Below are 25,206 nucleotides of genomic sequence, written 5' to 3' on the forward strand. Positions count from 1 at the left end.
CGGAAATGAGAGCGTGCTAGATTCTCCCCTCCCGAGAATAACACAAACCCCTCAAAGCTCAAATCAAACACACAATCCACGTCACAGGAAACCATTTTGAAGCGTAAAACCTCCCAATGGGAGCTCCATTTGAATGCTGCGGGTATGCGCTGCCTTGCTCAGCCCCTGAGCCTCCCCCTCCCGCTCTCTCAAGTCTTCAACCACAACCTAACCCGAACCACACCACCTCTCAGACGACAAGACTCCCTTTCTCTCCTTCTCTGTCCTTCTCCCTTGTTATTCCGTCCTTTCCACTTTTCTCTTTGTTGTTTTCTGTTTTTCTCCCTGTTTGACAACAATTACAGATAGATAGATAGATAGATAGATAGATAGATAGATAGATAGATAGATAGATAGATAGATAGATAGATAGATAGATAGATAGATAGATAGAGTTCATATGACAGCTCACACCACTTAAGTACTGAAATGACCTCTCCTGCCACAACCGCCCTCCCTCATCTCAAACTTCAACAAAAACCTCCCATACCCCCATCCTACCCACTTTCCTAACCACCTCTTCCCCATTCCCCTCACCCCTTTTTCCTCCTTTTCGCCTGACAATTGAAACGCAGAGGTCAGAAGGGCATATGGGGGGCAATCTCAGTAGTTTGTTTTGGCTCCCTCACCCCCACACCAAGTCCTTGGCTGTGCAGGAGCAATGCCGCCACCTTGCCTGCTTGCTGCCTGGGAAACAAACACATCCTTAATCACCCTGGCCCCGTATCCGCCAAGGCCACACTAGTTGAGCCCTGTCTGACAAGCTCAGGGTAGAGAAGTTGGACTCCCTCTGATGAACTCAGGCCATACAAGTCAAGCTCTGTCTGCTGAACCCAGGCCACATTTGCGGCAGCCAGACAGTCAAATCCGGGTCGCACTAGTTGAGTACCCTTTGTTGAAACAAAGCCAGGGAGGACATACTCCTCAAGCTTAGTGTCTGCTCAACCCAGGCCACTCTAATCAAGCCCTGATGGTCAACCCTCAGCCAGGGAAGTAGAGCTCTGTCAAGTAAATCCAGGCCACAAAAGTCCAGCCGCGCAGTTTGAAATGGGGCCAGAAAAGGCTGATCTATCTTTGGCTGGGTGAGCTGTTCTGTCATTATGTTGGCTAGGTGTTGGCGAACAGTGGGAGTCTCTGACGTAAGCACTCTGCAGCTGGTGGTGAATCGAGATGTCAGACAGGAGAGGAGACTCTGCATAGGAAACAGTGGCAAATGCCGGTTTAGATCAGAGGTAAGTTAGGCAATGTGTCTTAAGCCATTCATCACTACCCTCCCTATCCTCTGTATCCTCCAGAACCAGCCTATGAGTGCCAAGCCTGACGTTATCCCTCTTAAACACACTAAAACACAGGCAGCATATGGTATCTCAGATCAATAACATATTGACAACCACAGCACTTTCAGGAAATGACCACCCTCTTTTTGGAGTAACTTACACACATGCACACACACACACACACACACATCCACCACCACACCTATCATGTTACACTGTGTTTCCACTGGGATGCTGTCAATTAATCTCTAGGTTCTGCTCCCTGGGTGATGTAAGGACATTAGTGACCCTGGTTTGATTGTGCGTGATGAGAAGAGGCTTGTGTTAAAGTACATAAGATCTCATCGCTTGGAGGAAATGAATTCACCCAGTCTCTGAGGCCCATTCCTCCCATGCTCTCTTTTTCTCCTCTGAACCCTGTTTCATGTTGGAGTGACCTACGGGCAGGCACAGAGCACTGTTAGACTCACTGATCCCCATCCAGCCTACCTTGCAGCCAGGCGGCAGCTGCAGCGCTGAGCAGGTACATGAAGCGGTGAGACCAGCCGGGACTTCCAGGAAGTTCAGCATCAGGGATCAGTCAGTGTTATTGACTTGGCACAGGCTGCAGCCAGTATGATTCCACCAGCGAGGGGTTCACTGACTGCACAAGTGCGCAAATGTAGGAGTGTGTGTGTGTGTGTGTGTATACCAGGGCTCAGTGCTCTGTAGTCCAGATGGGTGGCCAGGCCCCAGTTGATTTCTGTTATTTTGTTATGACAATTGAACCCATTTGAACCATTCAATTCTTCCCTTTTCTCTCTGACGCACGCATACTGCAGGCATCACACCAACTCCCCTCTTGTATCTCTTCTTCTTTCAGACATATCTCTTTTATTTTACCTTTTATTTATATATATTTTTTTAAAATGCAAATGTAGGTGCTGACAGGGACAGGGACCACCCAGCTGGAATAGATACATTGTGTTGACTGCAGATAAGGCAAACAGGAGTGTGAGGAGAAATTCCTTCCCTCCTCCACAGGCGTCTACGTAAGACTCACAAACGCAGTGACACCAAATGAAAAAAAACAACAACGCAGATTGCTCCGCCCCCTTTGAGTCACCAAAAACAAATCTCCCAGAGCAAACACAGATCAAAGACGTCTCCACAGCCTGTTTATTGATGAACACTGGCAACGACCATCCCTTATTGTCAGGACTTCTAATTGAGCCTAATTGATGTTGTGACAGGGGAAGAGGGGAAGAATCTGTGGAGGAGCATAATGTTAGAAAACAGCATTCAGCTTATATTAGGCTGCAGAACAGCTGAAGAAGCCAGAGAACAACACGGCTGGCTTTGCTGATTGATCCTTTGTTTTGTGCTGAGACTTAGCGGATGAGCATGGAAGCAATAAGAGGCTTCACGCAAACCAGATGAGAACAAGATGTTGACAAATTATACAAACAAACACTGATGGAGAAACCATTCAGATCTTTCACTTAAGTAGACAAACCACAATAGAAAGTATTAGTTAGTAGCTATGCATTATACGGAGTGACCTCATCCAGACTTTCAACATTCATGAATCATTTTGTGTAACAAGGGTTTCAGTGTTGTAACTCATTAAGCTGAGGTGTGGCTTGTTACAGATACAGCATATCCTGTGCAGTAACCTCATATCAATGAATGTTATTTCTTATGATTTGTTGTTACGGTGACAAAAAACAGGCTGCAGAATAAATCTCATGGCCTAAAAAAAACATCTCCCTCTATGAAGTGACAGTTATTGATTAAAACAGGCAGTGCTGAATCGTGACTGGTAAGTAATGATCACAGATACGTAAATTTGATGCTTTCCTTCATGGTCTGTGTATGTTTTGGTAATTGGATTTTAGGTTCGGAAAATGATAGAAAAAACACAAACAAAGGACAAGTGATTATTTGATTTTTGTTTTCAAACTGTGAAATTAAACTTAAAGAAACCAGAAAAAAAAAGAAGTTTTTTTTAAAAATTTTTATTTTCAAATTTAGAAATGAAAATTTAAAAAACAGTTGATTTTCATTTTTTATTTCCAAAAACAGAAAATAAAATTTCAGAAGACAGAAACAAACAAACAAACAAACAAAAAAAAACTCCTGTTTTTTTCCTATTGTACAAAAAGCATTTAATATTAACTTTTGGTTTGTAATCTTTTATAAGCTCATCTATATATAATCTCTACAAGTTTGATGGTGTAAGATACTAAAGCTGAGACAGTATAAACCTGACGTTTTGCTTCATGGTAAGGCTGATACAAAGTCTATTGAATTATTATTCTGTCCTACACAGCGCTGTCCTGACTGGCGCTCTTGTTTTGAAAAGGAACTTTTTGTTGCACAAATTAACAACAAGCATTTATTTGTTTCTGTCTTCTGGTATTTTATTTTCTGTTTCTAGAAACAGAAATAAAATAAACAAACAGTTTTTCAATTTTTATTTTTGAGTTTTAAAATAAAAATCAAAGAACCACATGGTTTTTGTCTTTTGGTATTGTTTTCTGGACGGAAATTTCAAATACCAAAACATACATGGACCCTTTATTCTTATTCTAGAAGCTTGTCAGTGAAGTTCAAGAATGAGCAAAACTTAAATCTCATAATATTTATTCATTTATTTATTATTTGTATGCTGTTTTTTTTCTTTTGCTTGTTTTTAATTTGATTGGTTTTGTTGCTGTTCTTAGTTAGTTTTGTTTATTGTATGTTGGGCTCCCTGTGTTACCTGAGTTGATTTAATGAGACATTTCCAGTCCTGACAAGCAGAGCTACAAAGCTGGATATCAACTTGGTAAATGAACCCTGAGTTTTTCATTTTTTATCAGTGCATGCTGGCATAAAAGTGGGGGGTCTGACCAACCACAAACATGGAGAAATGGGAGAAACCCTGCAGAGCAGCATACCTAACCATGGAGGAGCAGGCAGTTATTCTTCAGAAATACGGAGAACTCAAACACATCATCCAGGACACAAAGCAGCACTGCTGCTGCAGCAAAATCCAGGAAGGAAAGCTATTAGAAGATTACCGGCTCTGTTTGTGTGTAAATTTGTGAGATTATATTAACTTATCAGACAATATAAACGAACAGCGCTGTGATCACTCATTTTTACTTTATTACAGCACAGACGTTTGACGCGGAGCTCTTCCTTAATGCTCTTCCTTTGGTTTATATTTTCCACTAAGTCTTTGAGGTTCAGACCCCCTGTGTGAGTGTGTTCCATAAATTTGTGTTTTTACATTTCTGCCATATTTGACCAATATTATTAAACTTATTATTCCAGATGGGCCTGACTGTGATGTGTAACAACACATGGTTCCATCAGTTTTTTAAATCTAGCTATTCCATCTGATGAAAATCTGAATCTTTCAGACGGGATGTCATCTGGGACATCAAAAGGATTACATCTTTCCCTCAAGATTTCTCTCCTCTCATAATCAATGCACCAACAAGATAAGATCTTCTAAGAAAAGGCAGGTCATCCTTTATTTATTGATCTCTAATCAAGAACTCAACCTGATCAGGAGCAGGTTAGTCATTCAGCACAAGTTACTGTGGTGATTTATCTCAGTAAAAAGTGAACCAGCGTCATAGGACAGAATCCAGTGTTAAGCCTGAAGCTACCTTGCTAAGAGCAAATCCAGCTTCATAGTACAGGCCTGTAATCTGTACTAAATGTGTCTTTTATTTCAGACTTTCACTTTTTGGATTGTAATTGTGATGTTTTCGGTGGAGGAGTAAGTCTGTATTTCTGTGCTGTGAGGTAGTCTGCGGTGCTTTGCCACACTTTCTATTGCTGTTTTATAACTGTGGCGCTGTTGCCTCCTTTTTACCTCGACCCTCCTCGCATGGGGGCGCTGATCCAGGGTTGGTTTCACCTGGCTTGATGAATCTGTGTCTGCTTATCCTGGCTTGGTCTTTGTGCAACCAGTTGAGCCTGGATGCTCTTGTTTTTGGGTCATTCATCGTGGATGTCTGAATTGTACTTCTATAGGTTGTTGAGAGAAAATTTGATTCTGATGCTTAAAACTATTTGAAAAGTTCAGAGAAATCAGTGAGGACAAGAGAAAATCATGTGACATGCTTTTTTCACATGAAAGAAATCTGAGCATTCTGTGGAGCACACTGATTCTCTGTAATCTAAGCAACAATAAACATGCAGTCCACATGTTTCTACAGTGTCCTGCTTCAGTTGTTGCTCCTGGCGCTGAGCCAACAAGTATATAGATGTGAGTACAGTAAGGCCGTGTATATACACTGAGGGGCCACATCAGGGTACGCTTTATGTATGTGTGAGTGGTTCACAATGAGGCATGAATGCAAGAGTCATGTGTGTCCGTGTGAGTATTAAGTAAATTCTTGGAAAAACGGAAGATGTGTTTTCCCTTTATTTTTTTCAGGGGTCTGTACAGTACATGAACTAACACTGAAACCAGCACACACACACACACACACACACACACATATATACACACCCTTATGGGGTGACAGAGTGCACTGGCTGAGTTCAGATGAACCAGTGGCAACCTGGGGAAGCAGGAATGTGTATGGCGCTCATCCAAGAGAGGCCGTCAGAATCCTCAGCAGGCAACCCGGTTGTCTTAGTGAACACAAGTGTGAGTGTGTGAGAGTGACTGCATTTGCACAAGAAGCTGGTGGGAGTTGTGTAACTATATTAATGTGCAGAATTTTACAAACAGCAGTGATCTACTGTACATGAAGCAGAGTCTGACAGCAGGAAGCTTTTTCTTCTGTCCCTCAAACACTCAGGATCAATACGTCCACACAGGACCAGCACGTTTCATCAAATAGCACGATGTTGAAAAACTGACTACATAACTTGAAGGATGCTAGAAATGAATTCTCAAACATTTGTACAATGCAGTGGAGCATCTGTTTGTTCCCATGAAACTAGGTGGTTACTACGGCCAGAGAGGAGATGTGTCTCCCAGGGAGGACACTCACTGTTCTGCCACTTATCCCAGTAATCCCAAAAATACAGCATGATGTCATGCAGATTCCACGGCTTGACTGCAGTAGCAGAAACAGGGTCATGTGTGCACTTGACTAATGCACAACCGGACAAGAAAAAAAGAAGGGAGGGAGGAAGAAGTAAGGATAGAAGAAGGTGGAAAGCGAAGGGCTGTTTAAAATATTCAACCTCCCTTCCATTAACCAGTCGTGTAGGGATGGGAACACGACCTGCACTGTACATCTCATGAGGGAGAAAGAGGGAGAGCTTGGTGCACTGAAGGAGTGGACCAATTTCATCCAGTAGCCCCTGAATCCAGCTCAGCATTTTCTCAGTGATGTCATCTCTTTTCCACTCTCACTTCTCCATCTTCAGTTTTCCCCCTCACCTCCATCCACACTCTCACTCCATCCTTCCTGGGCTATCTCTGGGTCTTGCACGCACATGCTCGAGTTCCCTCCCTGCACTTACATGGCGTGTTGTGCATTACAATATGCAATGCATCTTGTTCAGGACACATAGATCCCTATAAATCTGTAGCTGCCTGCAGTCATCCCAAGTTCAAGTGAAATACGATGAGCTGGATTCGCTCATTCCACCGCATACCTACTCTTCGTCACTCTGTCCTCCCGGTTCCCTCACACTCCAGACACACAGCATCTTCTGACAGACCAGGAGAACACAGTGTTAACAAACAGGAAAATGGCTGCCAGCTGCATGGACAGGGCTGGACAAGGGGGAGAAAAGCTGTGCATGCGGCTTTTTACTGGAGAGAAGGGAGAGGAAGGGGGAGAACGTGGAGGAGGAGAAGAGGAGTGTACAGTATGTTGCTAAGGCACATAAAAAAGTCTTTGAAGGTATTTAGCAGTCATTATTTTTTACAGCGTAGGAGTTGGTGCTGAATATTTACAGTGCAGACAAGTTTTGCCCAAGTAAAGAAAAGTAAGAGAGAAAAAAGGCTTAACAAGGGAAAAGTTTAAACACACTTTAGGTGTGAGTTCTCCACAGGAGGACAGTGATCTGACCCTCTGGGCTGTGCCAGGAGAGACTGGCCTGGTCTGTTCTCACAGGGGCCTCCAGATAACTGTTAACAATAGCGTATTTTTAAATGATTACACTCGTTAAGGTCATTTTCAGGGATTCTCTTGAGTGTGTCCTGGTCGAAGAATGTCAGCTTGGACCCGGCTGCACAAAAGAGAACATTTTACTAAAACGACCCTTTCCCCTGAGATCTGTGCTTTTCTCCTATTACCAATCACCATCATCAGAATTTTTCAGCATGGCATTTTCAGAGTCTTTCATGGTTTAAAGTCATTTTTTATTTTCCATTTTTATAATTTGATGAAATGATTATTATTAAACCTTCATGTCTTGATCCGAGTAAAGTTTATTTCCAGACCTCGCTTCATGGCACAGCACTTGAAACAGCACCAGGCTATCGCACACCTCGTAATTAAGAAGCTTCCTGCTGATGTGTGCAGCGAGCTGGAGTTTCTGGACTCTGGCTTGCAGAGTATTTTTAATTAAATGAAGCCAGGGCCTGCTTCCTTCATCGTGTCAGTACCTCCTTCAGTCTTCTTTTCATCACTGAAGACAGCGTCGTCATTGACTACATTTACATGCCCTCTGAGTTCATGTATTAATCAGAAAGATAATATTCTGATTGCATAGGAGTCCCTTAAACACATCTTATTCCAATTGTCATAACCCGATTAAACTCATTCTCTGATCATTAAAATCCCAAATAAGGCCCTTGGTGTATGCCTGTGTCAACCCAAACACTGGGTCATGTTACATGAAAATATATGTATGTAAATATAACCAAACGATAACCAAAAACTAATGTTCCTCAAAGGTTATAGGAATGTTAAGAGAAACAAACATTTAACAAACACAGAGCGTTTAAAGAGGGTAACAAAAACTTTCCAATGCAACTTACAGGCAACCTACAACCCAACCAAAAGTAACTTTCAGGGAATACAACTGCAACTTAGAGCTCATCGTAATCAGAATGTTCTAGGAACTAAAAACTGTTGGTAGGGAAACATGTTAGTTGGCATATGCTCCCAAGTGAGCTACTTAAAGGATTATTTCAGGGGTGGCCAACCTGTGGCTCATGAGTCACATGTGGCTCTTTGCCTTTCTGCGTGCGGCTCTTCGATCCTTTCATAAAAATGTATATATAAGTTATTAGAAGCGGTTTGCCGATCAATCTAAAATACTGATATACTGATGTCAACGTTGGGATCAGTGTTGATCAATACTTGAGTGTACACACTGATACTGAAGTTTCAATTTCTCTTCTCTGGTAGACATTTAAACACACTAACACATTAAATCTTGCTTTGAAAATTGGAAACGTATTGATTTTCATTTTATGTCATTTCATTTATGTGAGAGGAAGTGTTTTTGTAAGACCACGTGTGTGATGTGGCTCTTTGTAGTACCACAGTAATTTTTGTGGCTCTTGGTCTCTGACTGGTTGGTCACCGCTGGATTATTACACATTATAGCACAAAAACAAGTAAGTCAAGTTTTTGGTGGAAATGTCAAAACATTGCATGCAAAAGCACATCCCTAGGTAACGTCTCATCATGACTCTACTAGGGATGGATACTTTTCACATTTGAAACGATATGGCACCGATGCCTGATACCTGGCAATCGGTACAGGTACTCACCAGTACAAATTTTCGGTACTTTTGTGTGTTTATGTGGTAAAAATATCAATTTGTTAAAAAATTAAACTTTTTTTTTTACATTTAATATACTTATTCTTCAATATATATACGATACAATGCCATACGATACAATACAATGTGATGCGATGCGATACGATGTGATACGATGAGATACGATACGATACGATACGATACGATACGATACGATACGATACGATAGGAAACGATACGGTAGGAAACGATACGATACGATACGATACGATACGATACACTTTATTGTCCCCCCCTAGGGAAATTTGTTTTGGACTCACCTGCTGCTTACAGGTCTCCAGAATCTGATAAAACAAACAACACAAACTTGCACATCACTAGCATTGCACATACAGACACATATTGCACATTATAGAATTGCACATTATACACATATTGCATATACCCAGCAATAAAAGGAAAAAAAAACACGTAAATATTGCACAATCCCTGCAGCCTAAAAAAAGCTATATTTAAAAGCTTAATGGAAGTAGGAACAAACAAGTTTTTAAATCTGTTTAGTTTACATTCGGGGACTCTATCATCTGCCAGAGGGCAAAAGCTCATACTCCGAGTGTAGGATTTGTGATTGGTCAGTAACAATCCTCTGAGCTTGCTAAAGAACAGACTGCTCATGTCCTGCATGGAAAATCACCTTCTCTTCCACTCCCTCACAGTCACAAGGATGCATTTAGGGACCTAAACATGGTACCTTTTGATCTACGTGAATCGGTACCCAGTACTGTTTACAGAATTTGGTCGGTACCTATAGAAGTAGGTACCTATAAAAGTAACTAATCCCTAGACGCTACTACTACTGATACAGTTGATTCAGAATGTGCTCATTAACATGTCAACAGGAATACTTCAGTTGCTCACATAGACTGTATAAATTAATGGACGTAGTCTCCTAGCAGTCACCCGTCTGCTTCTGAAACAGATTTTTGAAGCTAATCAGCGATCGCGGCCATATTGGAAGTGGCAAGGACTTTGAGTACAGCTATAGGTCACCTGTCAGTCACGTAACCTGAGCTGTGCCTTTGATTGGGTGAGCTCAGGATCTTAATATCCTCTGAGCTGTCAAGTCAGAAAAAAATTACCCCCTGTACAGTGTGTGCCAATAGTGGAATTAGCGACTCAGACAGGAGACTTTTTTTTGCACCAGGCTTTAAATAGGTTAATTTCTGCTTTGAAAACAGCTTTTTGGGCTTGGTGTGTATGTGACTTCTGGTACGTCCAGAGCCATCCTCGAGCAGACACTCTAGAAACAGCAGACTTTAGCACTGGCATTGTCTCATATTCTTAGACCGGAGGTTGCTGCTTGGCTGTGCTTCGCACTCTGAGAAGCATTTTTCAGAATATGGATCTTAATAGGAATATGGTGTGCATGTAAACCTAGTCGCTGTGCCAGCTTCCTGTGATCATCTGAAATACAAGACTTCTGGTGATTTTTAAAGAATCACTACAAACTGTTCCTTATCAACTTTTTTTTTTTCGTTTATTAACATATTTACTCTCAGCTCGGCCAACTCTGAAAGAACGCATTTCAAAACTACACAAATGGTGTTTATTCTGGCGCAAGAGCTTAAGCCATGTTCTTTTCTGAAAAGAAAAACAATCATCTGTTTTATTCATGCCCAAAAATTACGCAATTTTGGCAAGTCTCCTCACAGATGTTTTCACTCAAAAAGGTCTATCCTTCATGAGCTCAATTAAAATTTATGGATTAAAATAATACCGCCAATTATCTTGTCATCACAAGTTATCATAATAAGCTAAATTGAATCTATCATCCTGATTTTCTTTCCTTGTATAGAAATGATTTGAGAAAACAACTTAGAACGTGTGAATCATTGAGAAAGCAGTCTGTCGACACATTTTCTTGTTACATTGTATGCCTCGATGCTATGACATCATTTATTGTTTGACTCCTTCAGCTCTAAGAATGATTTCTTGTTTTCTAGTTATCAGCTAATGAGTGTTTTCTGTTTATTTCTTATGAAGAGCTGAAGTGACTAACAGACACTCATCTGTGTGAGACGGAGATGAGCTCACTGACAAAGTGTTTCCGTTTTTTTGATGTTCTATAAAACTTTGTCATGTTTCTGACTTTGATTAGCAGCGTTCAAAATTTCAAAAACACTACATAACTGTACTGTCAGCAGGCACTAAACAGAGTCATATGTCAGCACCCTAATGCCAGATGATTTAGGGGTTGGGTACAGCTTGTACCGATGACATGTGTGTGTGTAAGGCTTGAGAAGGCACAGGGTATCCCCGTGACAAAGAGCAGCAGGAGAGCAGGGATGGATGTTTTTTTTCTTTCTTGGCAAACAACACAATTTGATTTCTCAACTTTCATGTGGGGTCCACTCAGGCCAAGACCAGAGCAAGAACTGGAATTTGCTCTCCCTCTCTGTTGGTTAGGCAGCTGTTTCTCTGGACAGGGCAGCAGAGACAAGGGGATAAAAAAACAGAAGGGGAAAATAAAAGTGAGAGTGAGGTTGACAGAAAAGAAATAGAAGTGCTTTTTTTGTTCCAAATCAGATTTCTTTATAGCAACGCAGGGGGTGAGTGGTTCCAGGCAGCAGACAATGGGCCAACGGGATCAATATTGACATTCTCCCTGGCAATAGCTGAGTTGGCTGGGTGAGGTCAGGGACTGGACCTTTGTATTAGCCAGCCAGCAATAGTGGTCACGGCTGGGGGACACTTACTGTAACCTTGGGCCTCTCAGCATAATGGAGGGTCTGAGCGAGTCCAGGAGAGGTCCCACCCTTTTATGGGCCCGATTACGGTAAGAGAGCTCAGACCTGCAGTGGGCTGATTCAAACACAGATCATTACTTTGTCAAAACAGCTACCAGACCACACTGGCACACGCTCAGGCCAGCTTGTGTGGCGGACAGCGTCTCGAGGTGCCAGTTGTTGAGCACAGCAGCCTTGGGAGAGATGAGGCAAGAAGAACACAAGAAAAGTAAGGAGAGAAGTTTTTGGACAAGTGAGCGTTTATTCAGTTTTACTCCAACAGCATTTACAATTAAGACGGATCCACTGGCAAGTCCTGCATGAAAGGCAAACACACACACACACACCTCTCAGAGTCATGGCAAGGAGTGTTACCACGAAATAATAAAACACGCCTGCAAATTCCATATCATTGCTTTGCTGACACAACATCTCAATTGTTGTTTACCTAAAGTGGTCAATTAATCCGAGGCAAGCTCATAAAAAAGAAAGGATGTGGGTTATCCAGGTAGAGGGATCCAGCTGGCAGAGCCGGGGCAACTAGAGATACCACAGTATACCACTCCTCAGCATGGCAGAGGAAGAGAAGTGTAGAAAAGAGGGAGAGGAAAAAGAATGGGAAAAAGGAAACTCCAGAGGACCAAGGAAAGACAAAGAAGAGGAGTAAAAGAAGGAGGAGATGGAAGAAGACGAGTGGGAGGAGGAAGGAGAGAAGGTCATCCGAGGTGATGGAGATTCTGTACGCTGGGCTGGTTTCATAAAAAATGGAACTGATCCACTCTCCTCCTCCTGTGATTCTGTTCTGGCTCGGATTTTTGGATTGAATCCTCGCAAACTCAACACACACTCACCAAACACATGTCTCCAGTCTCCCACACACATGCTCATTCTTCTTTACTTCACGATGTGTGAGCCTTTCTCACAGAAATAGAGCTGACATCACAACGGTCGCGCTGTAAATCAATACACGTTTCTCCCAATGAAACGCCCGCTGCTTACACACAAGTGCAGAGTTCTCGGTCAGTGGGCTGTCTCAGAGTCCGAACCACTCTGTGACCCCTCCTCTCCTGGGGTCCAGTTTCTGCCTCTGCTTCTCGTCCTCCATGAACTTCTCCTGTAGCTCTTCCATGGAGCCCTCCGTCGGCTTTTGCTCTTTTTCTGGGAAGATGTCAGGAAAGGTGAAGGTCTGGCCCTGAGCCTGGGATGCAAAAGGAAAAAAGAGCAAATGAAGAAGGAATCTTTTTTTTTTTATTATTATTTTCCAAATCGCATTTTGTTAACAGAGAAAATATGTCAAACTGCATTTTCCGTGAACCATTTCTTGTTCTTCACAGTAAAAAGAAGTAAGAAAACTTAAAAATCAGGACATCTCCCTCTATAGTGCTCTCCCAGTTACACAAACGCTCCTTTTCTCTCAAGCTTTCACTATCTCCCACTCTCTCTCCCACATCTAATCTCGCTCCTCTCTACATTTCTCTGGTCTTGATTTATTCAGAGAGGACGGATGGTATCCATTATTTATTCCATACAACCCATCTCTGGACATGGCTAATGCATCACTGGTCTAACTGTAGTCTGTGTCAGGCCACCGTGAAGTACTGTACAGTACAGTACAGTACGCGTGCACACACACTCACACACTTGCACGCCCACACAAAAAACACAACAGGTCAGTGGGTGCAGGCATGCACACATATCCATAGCCTATCCCTCTCAGCCTCTCCCAAGGACACCTGGCAACAAGAATTCAGTGTTATCAACCTGGAGCCAAATCAGCGCTGTCCTTAAATGACTCAGCTTCAGATAAATGGATCGTATTATGTGATGATCAAGCTACGCACAGGTGTCCTTTACATCAGTGCAGTTTTTCTACAAATGGTTAATCAGCTTTAAAAACATTATTCTAGCTGATGTGCTTTTACAGGAGATGTTACCTGAGCGTGTTTTTGATCCTGGCGTTGCTTTTATTTGTTGTCAGGCAGATCACAGACAGAGTTTAATATTCCTCATCTCTCAGATTGTTTTAACCCTTTATCTTTTGTTTTTATTCTTTCAATAATGTTTTCTTTCCTTTTACCTGCAGGTGATTTTTAGCCTTTTTTAATATTATTTTATTTTTACATTGTGGATCTTTTGATGTTCTTAATTTTACGTCTTTTTCTTCTTTGTCTTCCTCTTTTATCATTTCTTTTTCTCATCTGTAAATTTGTGACCCTGTTTCAAAAAGTGCAATCTTCATTCATTCATTTTCTGAACCGCTTATCCTGTTCAGGGTCACGGGTTGCTGGAGCCTATCCCAGCTGTCATTGGGCGAGAGGCTGGGTACACACTGGACTGGTCGCTAGTCATTCACAGAGCTTACACAGACAGATAGACAACCATTCATGCACACACTCACACCTACAGACAATTTAGAGTGGTCAATTAACCTGATGAGCATGTTTTTGGACTGAGGGAGGAAGCCGGAAAAAGGTATTCATTGAGGCTGTTGTGTATCAAGTGAAGATATGAGACATATATCATCTCAAGGAACATATCGCCAACGCCATTACAAGCTCAACTTCAACTGTGCTAATGCAAGTTCATCAACAGTGGACAACACGTATTAATGTGTGTTTTCAATACAATGGGAATCATAAAGAGCACACAATATAAATACAAAATGATTTTCCAACAGATGTTTATTTCTACTATGTAGGGAACCCCAAGTTAACCCGAAACAGTTGCTTTAACTTCAAAATGAATAGAAGTCAATATCTTAATTATTTCAGATCCACTTTGAAATGAATTGTTTCCATAAACACAATTGTCAGCCAAAGACTTTATTGAGGTATGTAAAATATTTTGTTTGGGGTCAGCATGTAGGCGTAGAGGAATAGTCTGGCTCTGATATGAAGTTACTTTGTCTCCAACCACCAAAATACGGAGAGAAACATGCATATAATTACAACATAGCACGGTTTGATTCCCAAAGGAGGAGACAACACGAAAAATTATTTTGTCAGAGATTGAGAATTGAGGGTGGAGTAGCTGAGAAAACCTCAAGTATTAGTCTAAGTTTGTGTAGTGACTGAATGTTGAGTTTTGGGCATATTATTCTTTGGTGCAAATGTGGGATTTTCTGTGCATGTTGGTGCACAACCATTAATGTAAGACAAAACTGGATGTGGTGGATTTTAGGGCATCAAAACAGTGACGGAACAAAGTCTTACAGGAAAACTTGAGGTTTCAAACTGAAAGTCAACTTTTCTCTCCAGAGAAATGTAATCATGTGTTACCAGCACTGAGAATGAGCCCCACATTAGCATTTGCCAAGTTTCAGTATTACTGAAAAAAACAACAACATAACTTGATGATTCTTACCTTATTATTATTATTATTATTACTATTCAAGATATATAAAAGGTGATCTGATCTTATAAACCTCTTAAAGGTATTCAACTATCGTAGTATTTTACATGTAACTATTACAGGTTTTGTGACCATTTCAAGATTCAGTCTGAGCTGTATCCTGGTTTATACTTTATCTTTCCAAACATGCAGATTGTTAGCACCACTCATCAAATAATGATGCCCACATATATATTGAGCAGACCTGAATTATGATAAATTACTTTAAATGCTGCATTTGTATTTTTTCATGGGTAGTGCATCGAAGTTTGGATTAGGGCTGCACAATATGGCCAAAATCCAATATCTCAATATTTGTAGGCTATATCTCGATACACGATATATATTCATGCAGAGCTTTTAGTTTTTTCAATTTAAATGCAAAAAGGGAATATCGCAATCAGGTAAAGTTTAGCAAACCTCTTATTTCAAACCAAACTTTATGTAGCCACATATTTTCAGTTCCAGTAAATAATTCATTCAGATTTATTCAACTGGCTGATTAAACTATAATTTATTATATTATATTATGTTATATTATATTGTATTATATTGTATTATATTATATTACATTATATTATATTGTATTATATTATATTATATTATATTATATTATATTATATTATATTATATTATATTATATTATATTATACTTTCAAAATATGAACTAGAGTTGGAGATAATATTACTTTCATTTCCATAAAGCAGCGACCTGGATAATGTTGGTCGGGCTGAAAGGACTTTAGTTTTTGAGCCTGGGGTCTGGTTGAAATGAGTTGGATTTGGGTTTGTCTTCTGATAATACCCCAGCTCGCAGTATTTTGGAATTCAGCTGCAAAATAGCATCAAGCTTATCTGCCGTCATGTTTCGAGCAGTGATCAGCTGATTGCTTTGACCGAACGGCACTCAGAGAGGGGGGGGCAGAGTGCGCTGAAAAGCGAAAGTGAAAGTTAAAAACATGCCGTGTTTCTTTCTCGATGTGGGGAGCTGGAAGAGAATCAGGGCTCATACAGGCAGCAAAGCAAACCCAAATAAGCAACTACACTCCAGCAAACAAGCCCCGGGAACCTGCAACCCGAGACTGATAAGACGTGCCAGCGACTTTTCTTCTGTCCTCTCCTATCATAACACGCATGCGCAGGAGAATTTTTTCTGGGTGTGCGGGGGAGCGTGGTGCTTGCTGTGAGAGGAGCAACGTCTGAGCAGCATAGAGTGAAACGAGCGAATCACCGAAGAGATTTACGTTCTGACAACTGAAAACATTTAGTTATCTGTTTATACTCGACGATTGCTGTACAGTCATTTCATATATCTCACAAGCAAAAGCTCGCGATACATCGAGTATACTCGATATATCCCCCAGCCCTAATTTGGATTTTACTTAAGTAATATTTGTCACTCACTCAATGAAAGTTTATTTTGTGTCATTTGTCTAAATTCTTCTGTAGATAAAGACTATCACCAGTCAATTTCAAACATCAGGTTTTCTAACAAAGTTAAAGAATGTGAGCCCAAAGAAGCTGGTGATGCCTTTGGCAGGAATCACACACTTCATCTTGCACTAACATTTCAATTGTTATTAAAAGCATCTTTCACTCGAGGCCTGCTCCCCTGAACTTGTCTGAACGCTCCATGGAGGAATAGTTTTTAAGAACACTGCCTTTTAAAATTATTTGGGAACGACATTACACAAACTCCTAAGACTTCTGAAAAGAACAAATAAAATAAAGAGAGATACGAGAGCTCCTGGACAGATGAAGCTAATGAATGGTGAAGGGAAATGGTAACTGTCCAGGGCATTCCTAGCCAACTAGTAACTGCTCAATACCTTCCAAACCATGTACTGCTTATCATATTTTAATGTGGATGATTCTTATAATGATAAGTTATAATGATGTCAACGCAAAAGCAGTAAAATTTGGTCCAACTTACTCAAAAAGAACTCAAATACTGACCTTAGCAAAGTAGGAGCTAAAACCTAACGGTACCATGTTTCAGTTCCCCAAACCCATCCTTGTGACTGTGAGTGAGCGGGAGAACAGGTGATTTTCCATACTGAACAGGAACACAGCATTGCAGGTTTATATATTAAGAAATAAATATGTACAAGCGAAAAACTTTGACATTTTATTATCAAACAAATTAATATTTAACCACCTAAAAACACACAAAAGTACCCAAAATTGGTACTGTTGAGTACTAATAGCAATTGCCAGGTACCAGGCATTGGTTCCATATCGTTTCAAATGTGAAAGGTACACCTCCCTAGCTAGCCGCTGCCTTTGTAACCACAATATTAACAAAACACTGCTCCCTTTAAAATGTCAACACAACTTCAGCTAGTCTGTGTGTTGGTTAACCAACACTGCATCACTTTGAAGCAGGTTCACAGCTCAGCCAAGTTGCCTATCTGCTGTCTTTTTAGAACCAAAGTGTGGAGTTCAAGCAAAACACCAGTTAAAACTCTTATTGATGTCTAAAGTCCAGTGGGTAAAGTTTTAAGGTCATCAAGAGCAGAATCCCTGATAAATCTTGAAAAATCAAATCCATGATTAATAATAAATATTAAAGAAAAGTAATCCTGCGCACTCTAGGACCCCATCCTTTGCCTCCTCCAAATGGAGTATTCCCAGAAGGGAGGAATTTTTGTTTTTGAAATGAAAACAAGACGCTTTGTCTGCAAGACTAATCTTTCCTTTGCTTAAAAAGATTGATAGGTCAGTGCATCCAGTGTGAGCTACATTTCAAAGTAGTTTGTGAACACTGACCAAATAGGCATGTAAAGGAATGATATTTTTCACAAGTTCTGGATCTAAACTCTGTGATACCAGCTTTGAGAATCAGCTGGAACAAACCACACAACCTTCAATCAAGAGGACAGCAACCCTGTTCTTGTGTTCTTGTCTTAAGGCAACATCTGTACCACACAACAGGAGGTTTTCTAGAGTGTGTAGTGATACAGGAGGAGAGGAACCAGAGAGCAGACCCCCTGAGGAGGAGAGAGCTTAGTCAGGCACAGGCAGAGAGCTGCCAAACAGCAGAGAAGCACCTGGAAACCAACGGTCCTGCCAAGACCTTCAGTGTCTCTCCACACACACACACACACACACACACACACACACACACACACACACAAACAGCCATCGAGGAACACAGACTCCAAAATACAAACACTGGACCAAGCCAAGGGAAGTTTGCTGCAGGACTGCGAAAGCAGCAAGGAGAACGATGGGGTCAAATGATGTGAGGAAGTAACCGAGAAAGGGGTGATGACTGAAGACGGGGTCGACCACAGCGCTATAAACACCAGGTCTGGCAACCGGAGGAACAACGAAGCAGCAAGCCAAGCTAGACTTCACCCGACTTGAACCAAATGCTGTCGCATGACAATTCCCAGTTACACTGCACAATGCTGGACACCTTGTGTATACACATGGCGAAGATTAATACCGGCCTCAAAGAGCGCGATTCACAAAAACAACAAAGCCCTGAGATTGAAATCAACAAAGCACCGAGACTCGTTAAACAAGTCTTATTGTTGGCAGGAGGCCACGCCCTGTGTGTGTATTTGTGTGTGCACTTGTGTGAGTGCTCGAGCGTGTGTCAAGCGTCTGCTGGACACATTTCCGCAGTGAGAGAAAGTGCTGGCAGAGAGCATTCATATTTTCGTTTGAAATATATACATCACACCACAGTGCAGGCTGAGCCTGTGTCCCTTTGGTCTTCATGCGCTCCAAGCCAAGAGGATCTTTCCTTCACGTCTGTCTGATGTGTGTAAGAGTGCATACTGAGTGATTTATGAAGGAGAGTAAGGTCTGGCCAAAAAGAACAAACGTGGAGAAAGACAGTCAGGCATTATTTGCCTCCTTTGGTTTCCTTTCTATTACCTCTTCTGCTTCCTAGGCGAGGATATTTTCCTTCACTCTGCCATCATCTTCATCAAGGTCCCAATTGGATCAAGATGCCATCCAGGAATATAGAGACGAGGCCCCACACTGCCACTGATGTAAACATACTCCTCTTACGCACATGAACAACCCATTACATCCAGACTTTCCCTCTCAATGGAGAAAATAAGAGAAACAAGGGGGGTGAGGGGTGAGAGGGGAAGGCTAATGTTGTCATTGACTCTCTACCAGCTCGTCTCACTTTCCCCCTCAGTGTGTATGTGTGTTTCCTTATTAAGCTTAGAGTTAATGTCTTGTTCTCTTTCAGGAAGTGTGTATTTAGGGTGTCAGCATGGCTTGTGTCACATTTTCGTACCACTGCTAGACTTTCACTGCTTGATTGTGGACAGCTGTCAAATTAGAGACAACAATCAGCGTCCTGTAAATAAACCCTCTTTATTGTCATTTGCTGCTTGTTTACAACCAGTTCCAGCTTCTGGGGTAAAAATGTGCTTTGGTAAAGTAAAGTCCCTCAGTCCAACCTGACTTTGTGAATGTGCGCGTGATCCTGTAATAATCCTGTTTGGAGCCCCAGAGGGAAGGAGGGAAAGAAGAGAGTGAAAAGAGAGAAGACCACGCGAAGGATGGAAAGAGGCACACAAAGGACAACTGTATTCTATCTGATTGACCTTTGCTTCTGATCTGTGACAAACTGAGCACTCCAAAAACAGCCAAGGGGGGAAAAGCCCTGGTGTGTTTGTGTGTGTAATAATTTCCCGTTAAGAGGAGGGGAAAAAAAGAAAAGTGTTAAAAGAATGGGCAAATGTGTGTCCAGCAGCCTTGGAATGCATGTGAAATCAATACTGGGAAAATGTGAAGGGGTGACTCTTTTATTATTCATAAGCTTAGATTCAAGTATGAAATATGAAAGCCATAGTTGTTCTGGCTTGATGTGTTAAAATGTCTTTGATGAAAACAGGAAGGTGCTGGTGCACAGCGCTTTTCCGACCTGGAGCTGAATAGAACATTATGGCTCAGTCAGCAGCCGAGGACACAAAAGGCTGATTCAACCTGCTGCTTGGAGAGTTAAAGCATACGGGGGATGAGACCGGACCAGACTGGACTGGGACCTGCCTCAGATGTCCCACATATTCCTAAGTGACAGCTGAGATACAGATCAGAGTTGAAATAACTATGTAAGCACAGTAAGAACTATGCTACCAATCTGAAAATAAAAAAGGACTCTTCAAAGCTGATTACTCAACCCAATTGTAGTTTTTCTGACTTCAATTTTTAATATCCTCAATGAACAGAATCAGGTTTTATGTCCTCTGGAATAAAGAAGTTTGGAGAAAAGTTTTATTACTATGAGGCCTGTTAAACAGCTGTAAAACTACTTGAGGTCAAACAGCTTCTTCCATTCGGATAATCTAGACATACTAAGAACTGGATCCATCAGAAAATGCACTCAGACTGCTCTTTTATGACCTGAGATCAGACTCTCTCTTGTGCTTGCTCAACACCTCAAGCACCTTGAGTTATTGTGCAGCTAAATAAGATGTGACTGAGGGTTGGAGGCCAAGTACACTGACTTTTTGGATGACCACACTTGACCAAATTAAAGACCAGAGGAGCTTTCAATGGGGTCACAGGGACTGAAAAGGCTTTAAGTGGTTTGAAAATAAGAACCTGAGTCATTCACTGCTGGACAAACTACATAACCCTTTTTGGATTGATCCAAAAGCCATCAAGACACATCGCCGTTCAACAAAACAGTCAATAAAATCAAAGCAGATGTTGGCAGCTGTTATTAGAGTATGGACAAATCTGGGCACCATGCTGAAAAGGAGGTGTTGACGACGCGGTGAGAAGTCTTATGAGGCTGCGGCTCGTGCGGCTGTGGTGGCAGTGTGGTGGGGTACTCTGCACAGAGACATTCAGAGCACTGGTGGAGTGGAAGTATGTCTGTGTGTGTGCAGGGAGGAGGTAATGAGAAAGAGACAGAGAGGTGTTCACATTGCGGTTGAGTCTTTTTTGACCACACGTTGGCAGAGCCTGGCAGACTACAGAGGGACAGACCACAGTGATGAGGTTACCAGGATTAGATCTGAGGGCAACCCCCTGCTGTGTGGGGTCTTTCTGTGTGTGTATGTGTGAGTAAACCCTTCCTAGATATAGCTTTATTGTCTGTTCTACGGTAAAAACAGAAATTTGTCTTTGACACAGCTCTGAATAAAAATTAAAACACACTTACAAACACTTTCACCCACAACAGATAGAAACAAATGCAGCCTGTTTTGTGTTGTTTGGAACAGTTATTGCGGAGGGGATGAATGGTCTCCAGAGGGGTTCTGATGATGGTGGCTTCCCTCACCACTTAGCACCTGTACAGTTCAGTCAGAGGGAGCTGGGCCATTCTGGTTATTGTCCTGGCCTGGTTTATCATGCAGGTGAGTTTTGCTACAATTTTATTTAGCATTTGTTAGATTATACATTTGACACATCCAACTTCAACACAAGCAATGATTCAGACTCTGGGGAGCGTCACTGACAAATGCCACTAGCTGCTTAAAGTTCAATCAGACAGGCGCTACGATGCAGCGCTGAAGACACTGTCAACTAACATTGAATTTTTCACACAATATGCCACAGTCATCATCATCACTAGGATCAATATCATTGAGTGTGGAGGTGTTCACTTAAGAGCTGGGTCTGTCACTTTCTCAAATGCAGAAAAAGACTCTTTGGATCAAATATGGCGAGGTGACTCATTCCACCACAGGGAGCACAGAGAAGGGTCTGGCTTGAATAGAGTTCATGAAAGAGCTGGGCCTTACACTTTCCCTTAAATTCCTTTGAAATGTACTCTACGGGTAAAATAAAGCTTGGTAATCCATTCCACCACAAGGGGACAACAGAACAGAAGAATGTGGCTTGTGACTCTGGGCTGTTGTTTATATGGGAGAACCAGACGCCTCTCATTGGCAGAGCAAGCAGCAGAATTTGAGTCTAATGCAAGCAGCATCCAGGGACTGAGGTGAGAAATGCACAGTGGAGGGATGTGCAGGTTTGGGCTGCCTGAAGATCAGACACGCTGCAGCATTGTGTATGCATGGAGGCCTGCCTCTTAGGTGTTGCAGTAGCCAGTGGATGATATTACAAAGGTATTTACAAAGAGTTGTGCATGCTCTGACAAGTTTTAGGAGGGCGAATCAGCATGAATGAGCAACCAAGGACCCATGAACTTTAAAGGTTAGCTGGTCATCAGTCACGACCATAGACTGTACATAGAGTGGACAGCGTGGCTCTGCACAGTTTTGAAGCCACAATACCCCCGTCACAGGCGCAGCCATAGGTGGACAATATTGCGATTGCGATTGTGCTTGCGATTTAATAAAAACAGTTGTGTCATGATGAGTCTACAGACTTGCTTGGTTATCATGGAGAAAAATCTTAGTTGCATGTGCTGACATTGACATTGCGATTGCGATTGCGATTGCGATAATCGTGCAGCCCTAGTCTGCATTCACGCTTTATTTAGAGAATTTTCAGCGCGTTACTTTCACAAAAACACCACTAAATAAGGCTCTAGTTCTCATCATGTCTCTTTGTCCTGGCAGACTACCTGCATTTGTTTATATCTGGCACGCCATGCACGCGGACTGATACACTAAGTGGCGAGTGCCCTTAAGTTCCGTGGCGTTGCCCCTCTTCTCCATGCTTGTTTTGGTTACTCATTGTGTTTTTCTGCCAATTTCACTTCCGGTTCCACCGCGGTCAGCAACAGACATTTACAAAATAAAAACATGTGAGCAACATGCACTAATGTGCAATAAAATATTCAACGGCGTTAATAGATTGACGGGTTAACGCGAAAATAATGCGTTAACTTGCCCAGCACTAATGAAAACGAAACTTTTCAGAAAATAGAGGACTTGAATACAAGTCAAATGATATTTTCAAACCACCACAATAATCACATGTGAGAAACATTTCTACGAGGTGGATTAATTTTTTTTAGTTTGACCACAGCACATCTGGTATGACTGGAAAGCCAGGTTTTTTGACCTGTACTGCAGCCAGCCACCAGGGGGAGCAGTTTTTGTGTCGACCTCACTTCAAGCCGAGCAAGATGACATCCATTTTTTTTACAGTCTATGGTCACGACACCCACATTTTAGGCAGATTTAACCTCTCCAATCTACAAAAAAAGTTTAACCAGACAAGCATAAGTTACACATAAAACTGAAACTTTTGTTCCACTTGTCTTCCTGGAGGAGGTAACAGGCTTTACTTAAAGGTAACCCATTTTCTTGAAAGAGAAAAAATATTTTAGGTGTGATCACACCTTTTCATAGCCTGTTTTCTTTGGTCTTACTAAGTTTTCCTGCATGTTTGCTGTTGGTTCACTTAAGTTTAAGGCTTGTAAATCAAAGTCAAATGAGTACTCATGGACTCATGAGTATCTTAATTTTTTGGACAGAGCTGCAGCAACCTGTCATACAAGATTACAAATGCTGACAGCCAAAGAACTGGAACAGATTCGATATCATTTCCTTAGGTAACTAAGCACAGTGGGTGTGTCAGCGCCACTTGCCATGATTTAGCATCTCTGGTCTTCATACCAGATAACAAGAAATAGCTGACTGCAGTGCAGGCTGTGGTTTGCTCTTGGTTAATTTGTTATGCAAGGCTTTCCAAGCATGAGTAACTGCTGGCTGTCCTATGTCAACATCAGTCTCCTTGTACCCATAAAATAATGTGAAAAATGACCAAACAAAAGACAACATGTTTGGGAGGATGTTTTTCAGATTGTTTCTTGTAGTGAAATCAGATTGCATATCCTGTTTTAATAAAATGAGCCTCAGTTTGGACTGGGCAGATGAACAACCAGGAGTTTTTACTGAATCAAATATCTCCCACTGCACAAACCTACATAAGCATGCAAGACTTGTGTCCCTTACTTCCAAAGAGCTCTTTCAAGGCCATGAAGCCCCCATCTAGCTTCAAAATAAACAAACTTGTATGTTTTGGTTGTTGAAGATGAGAGTGGATTAATTTTGCAATACATCTAACCTTCAATAAAAGTATTGTTTAGGAAATTTTATTGTTGTTTCATTGGTTCTGTGTTGAGCAGTTCTCAAAAGTTTTTGCTTTAAATAGTTTGTATTGTGTAGATCATTCTTAACTAACAGCATCATTTCAATCAAATATGCATGTTCAGCAAACATTTTTTCAATTATCTGTATTTTTTCCTTAAATGCTCAGTGTTTCCTCTATCATTACATTCCCCTCCCCCCACTCAACAGCCGCACCTGCCCCCTTGGAAATCAAGTTAATTCTATTTTCTATCTAGCACTAGATCACAAGTACGTAAGTAATTTGAGGTTTCCTCTCTCATAGATCAGGTCTAAACCTTGTTCCCATATTTAAAAGACTAAATAGCCTCATGTTATTCATCTTCTTACAAGCTTATTATACTAGGGAATACATTTATTTATCCTAATGTGTGTCCTTTTAATTTAAAGTTTTTTGAGAGGGATGCATCCTGCTGAAAGCCGTCAATTATGAGGAACACTCATTTAGCTGGAACACCGTCAGATCTTTGCTGTCTTCATGCTGGAAGTTGGGAACCTGGGTTTTTTAAACTGCTTTACCACCAGCAGTTGTTTCCCTTAAAGTGACAAATCAACAACTATATCTGCAGTGAAACAGAGCAGGATCAAAACCAGCACATGCCAAATATCCTCCAGGCTAACCACGGTGTTCACATAGGGATGACGGCCTGTCTAGCTTTCTATGGTGTCATCACTCCTGAATGACCTTCATCCGTACTTCTCCAAACATCACCGACCTGACTTGCTTGACCTTGGTAGAAAGCAGAAAAAATTGGGCCACAAGAAAAGTGGTTCCTGGAACTTCAGGTCAAAAAGCACCAATATACAGACATATACGGATAGACAGGTTAACAGGCATAAACTAGGCCAGAGGTACAAGCATCCTTATGAGCTTAGGAGGTTCAAGGTTATGAGTCTAGACATTCTTTGGAGAAACGCTCTTAACTACTGATCCCAAGTTTAAAACTAAAACCTTCTAAGAACCCTGTGCTGGTATTGTTGAACTGAAAAGTTTGAGGCTAATCTTGATTTTTCTAGATCTAGAGAGA

The 25,206-nt window shown here is 41.5% G+C and overlaps 1 protein-coding gene across 1 annotated transcript in view; it reads right to left on the reverse strand.

Moving 5' to 3' along the window:
• Nucleotides 1-12,526: 12,526 nt before the first annotated feature.
• The window catches only part of mrpl23 (mitochondrial ribosomal protein L23), a 41,882-nt gene continuing 29,202 nt past the window's right edge, over nt 12,527-25,206 (reverse strand). Inside the window, exon 5 of the mRNA XM_074677853.1 lies at nt 12,527-12,960. Within this exon, the coding sequence (XP_074533954.1) occupies nt 12,796-12,960 (165 nt within the window). The 3' untranslated portion in view covers nt 12,527-12,795. The remainder of the gene's footprint in view (nt 12,961-25,206) is intronic.

This window comes from Halichoeres trimaculatus, unplaced genomic scaffold, assembly GCF_033239565.1.
Source record: "Halichoeres trimaculatus isolate MK-OKI-2021-1 unplaced genomic scaffold, fHalTri1.1 fHalTri1_scaffold_10, whole genome shotgun sequence".
NCBI lineage: Eukaryota > Metazoa > Chordata > Actinopteri > Labriformes > Labridae > Halichoeres > Halichoeres trimaculatus.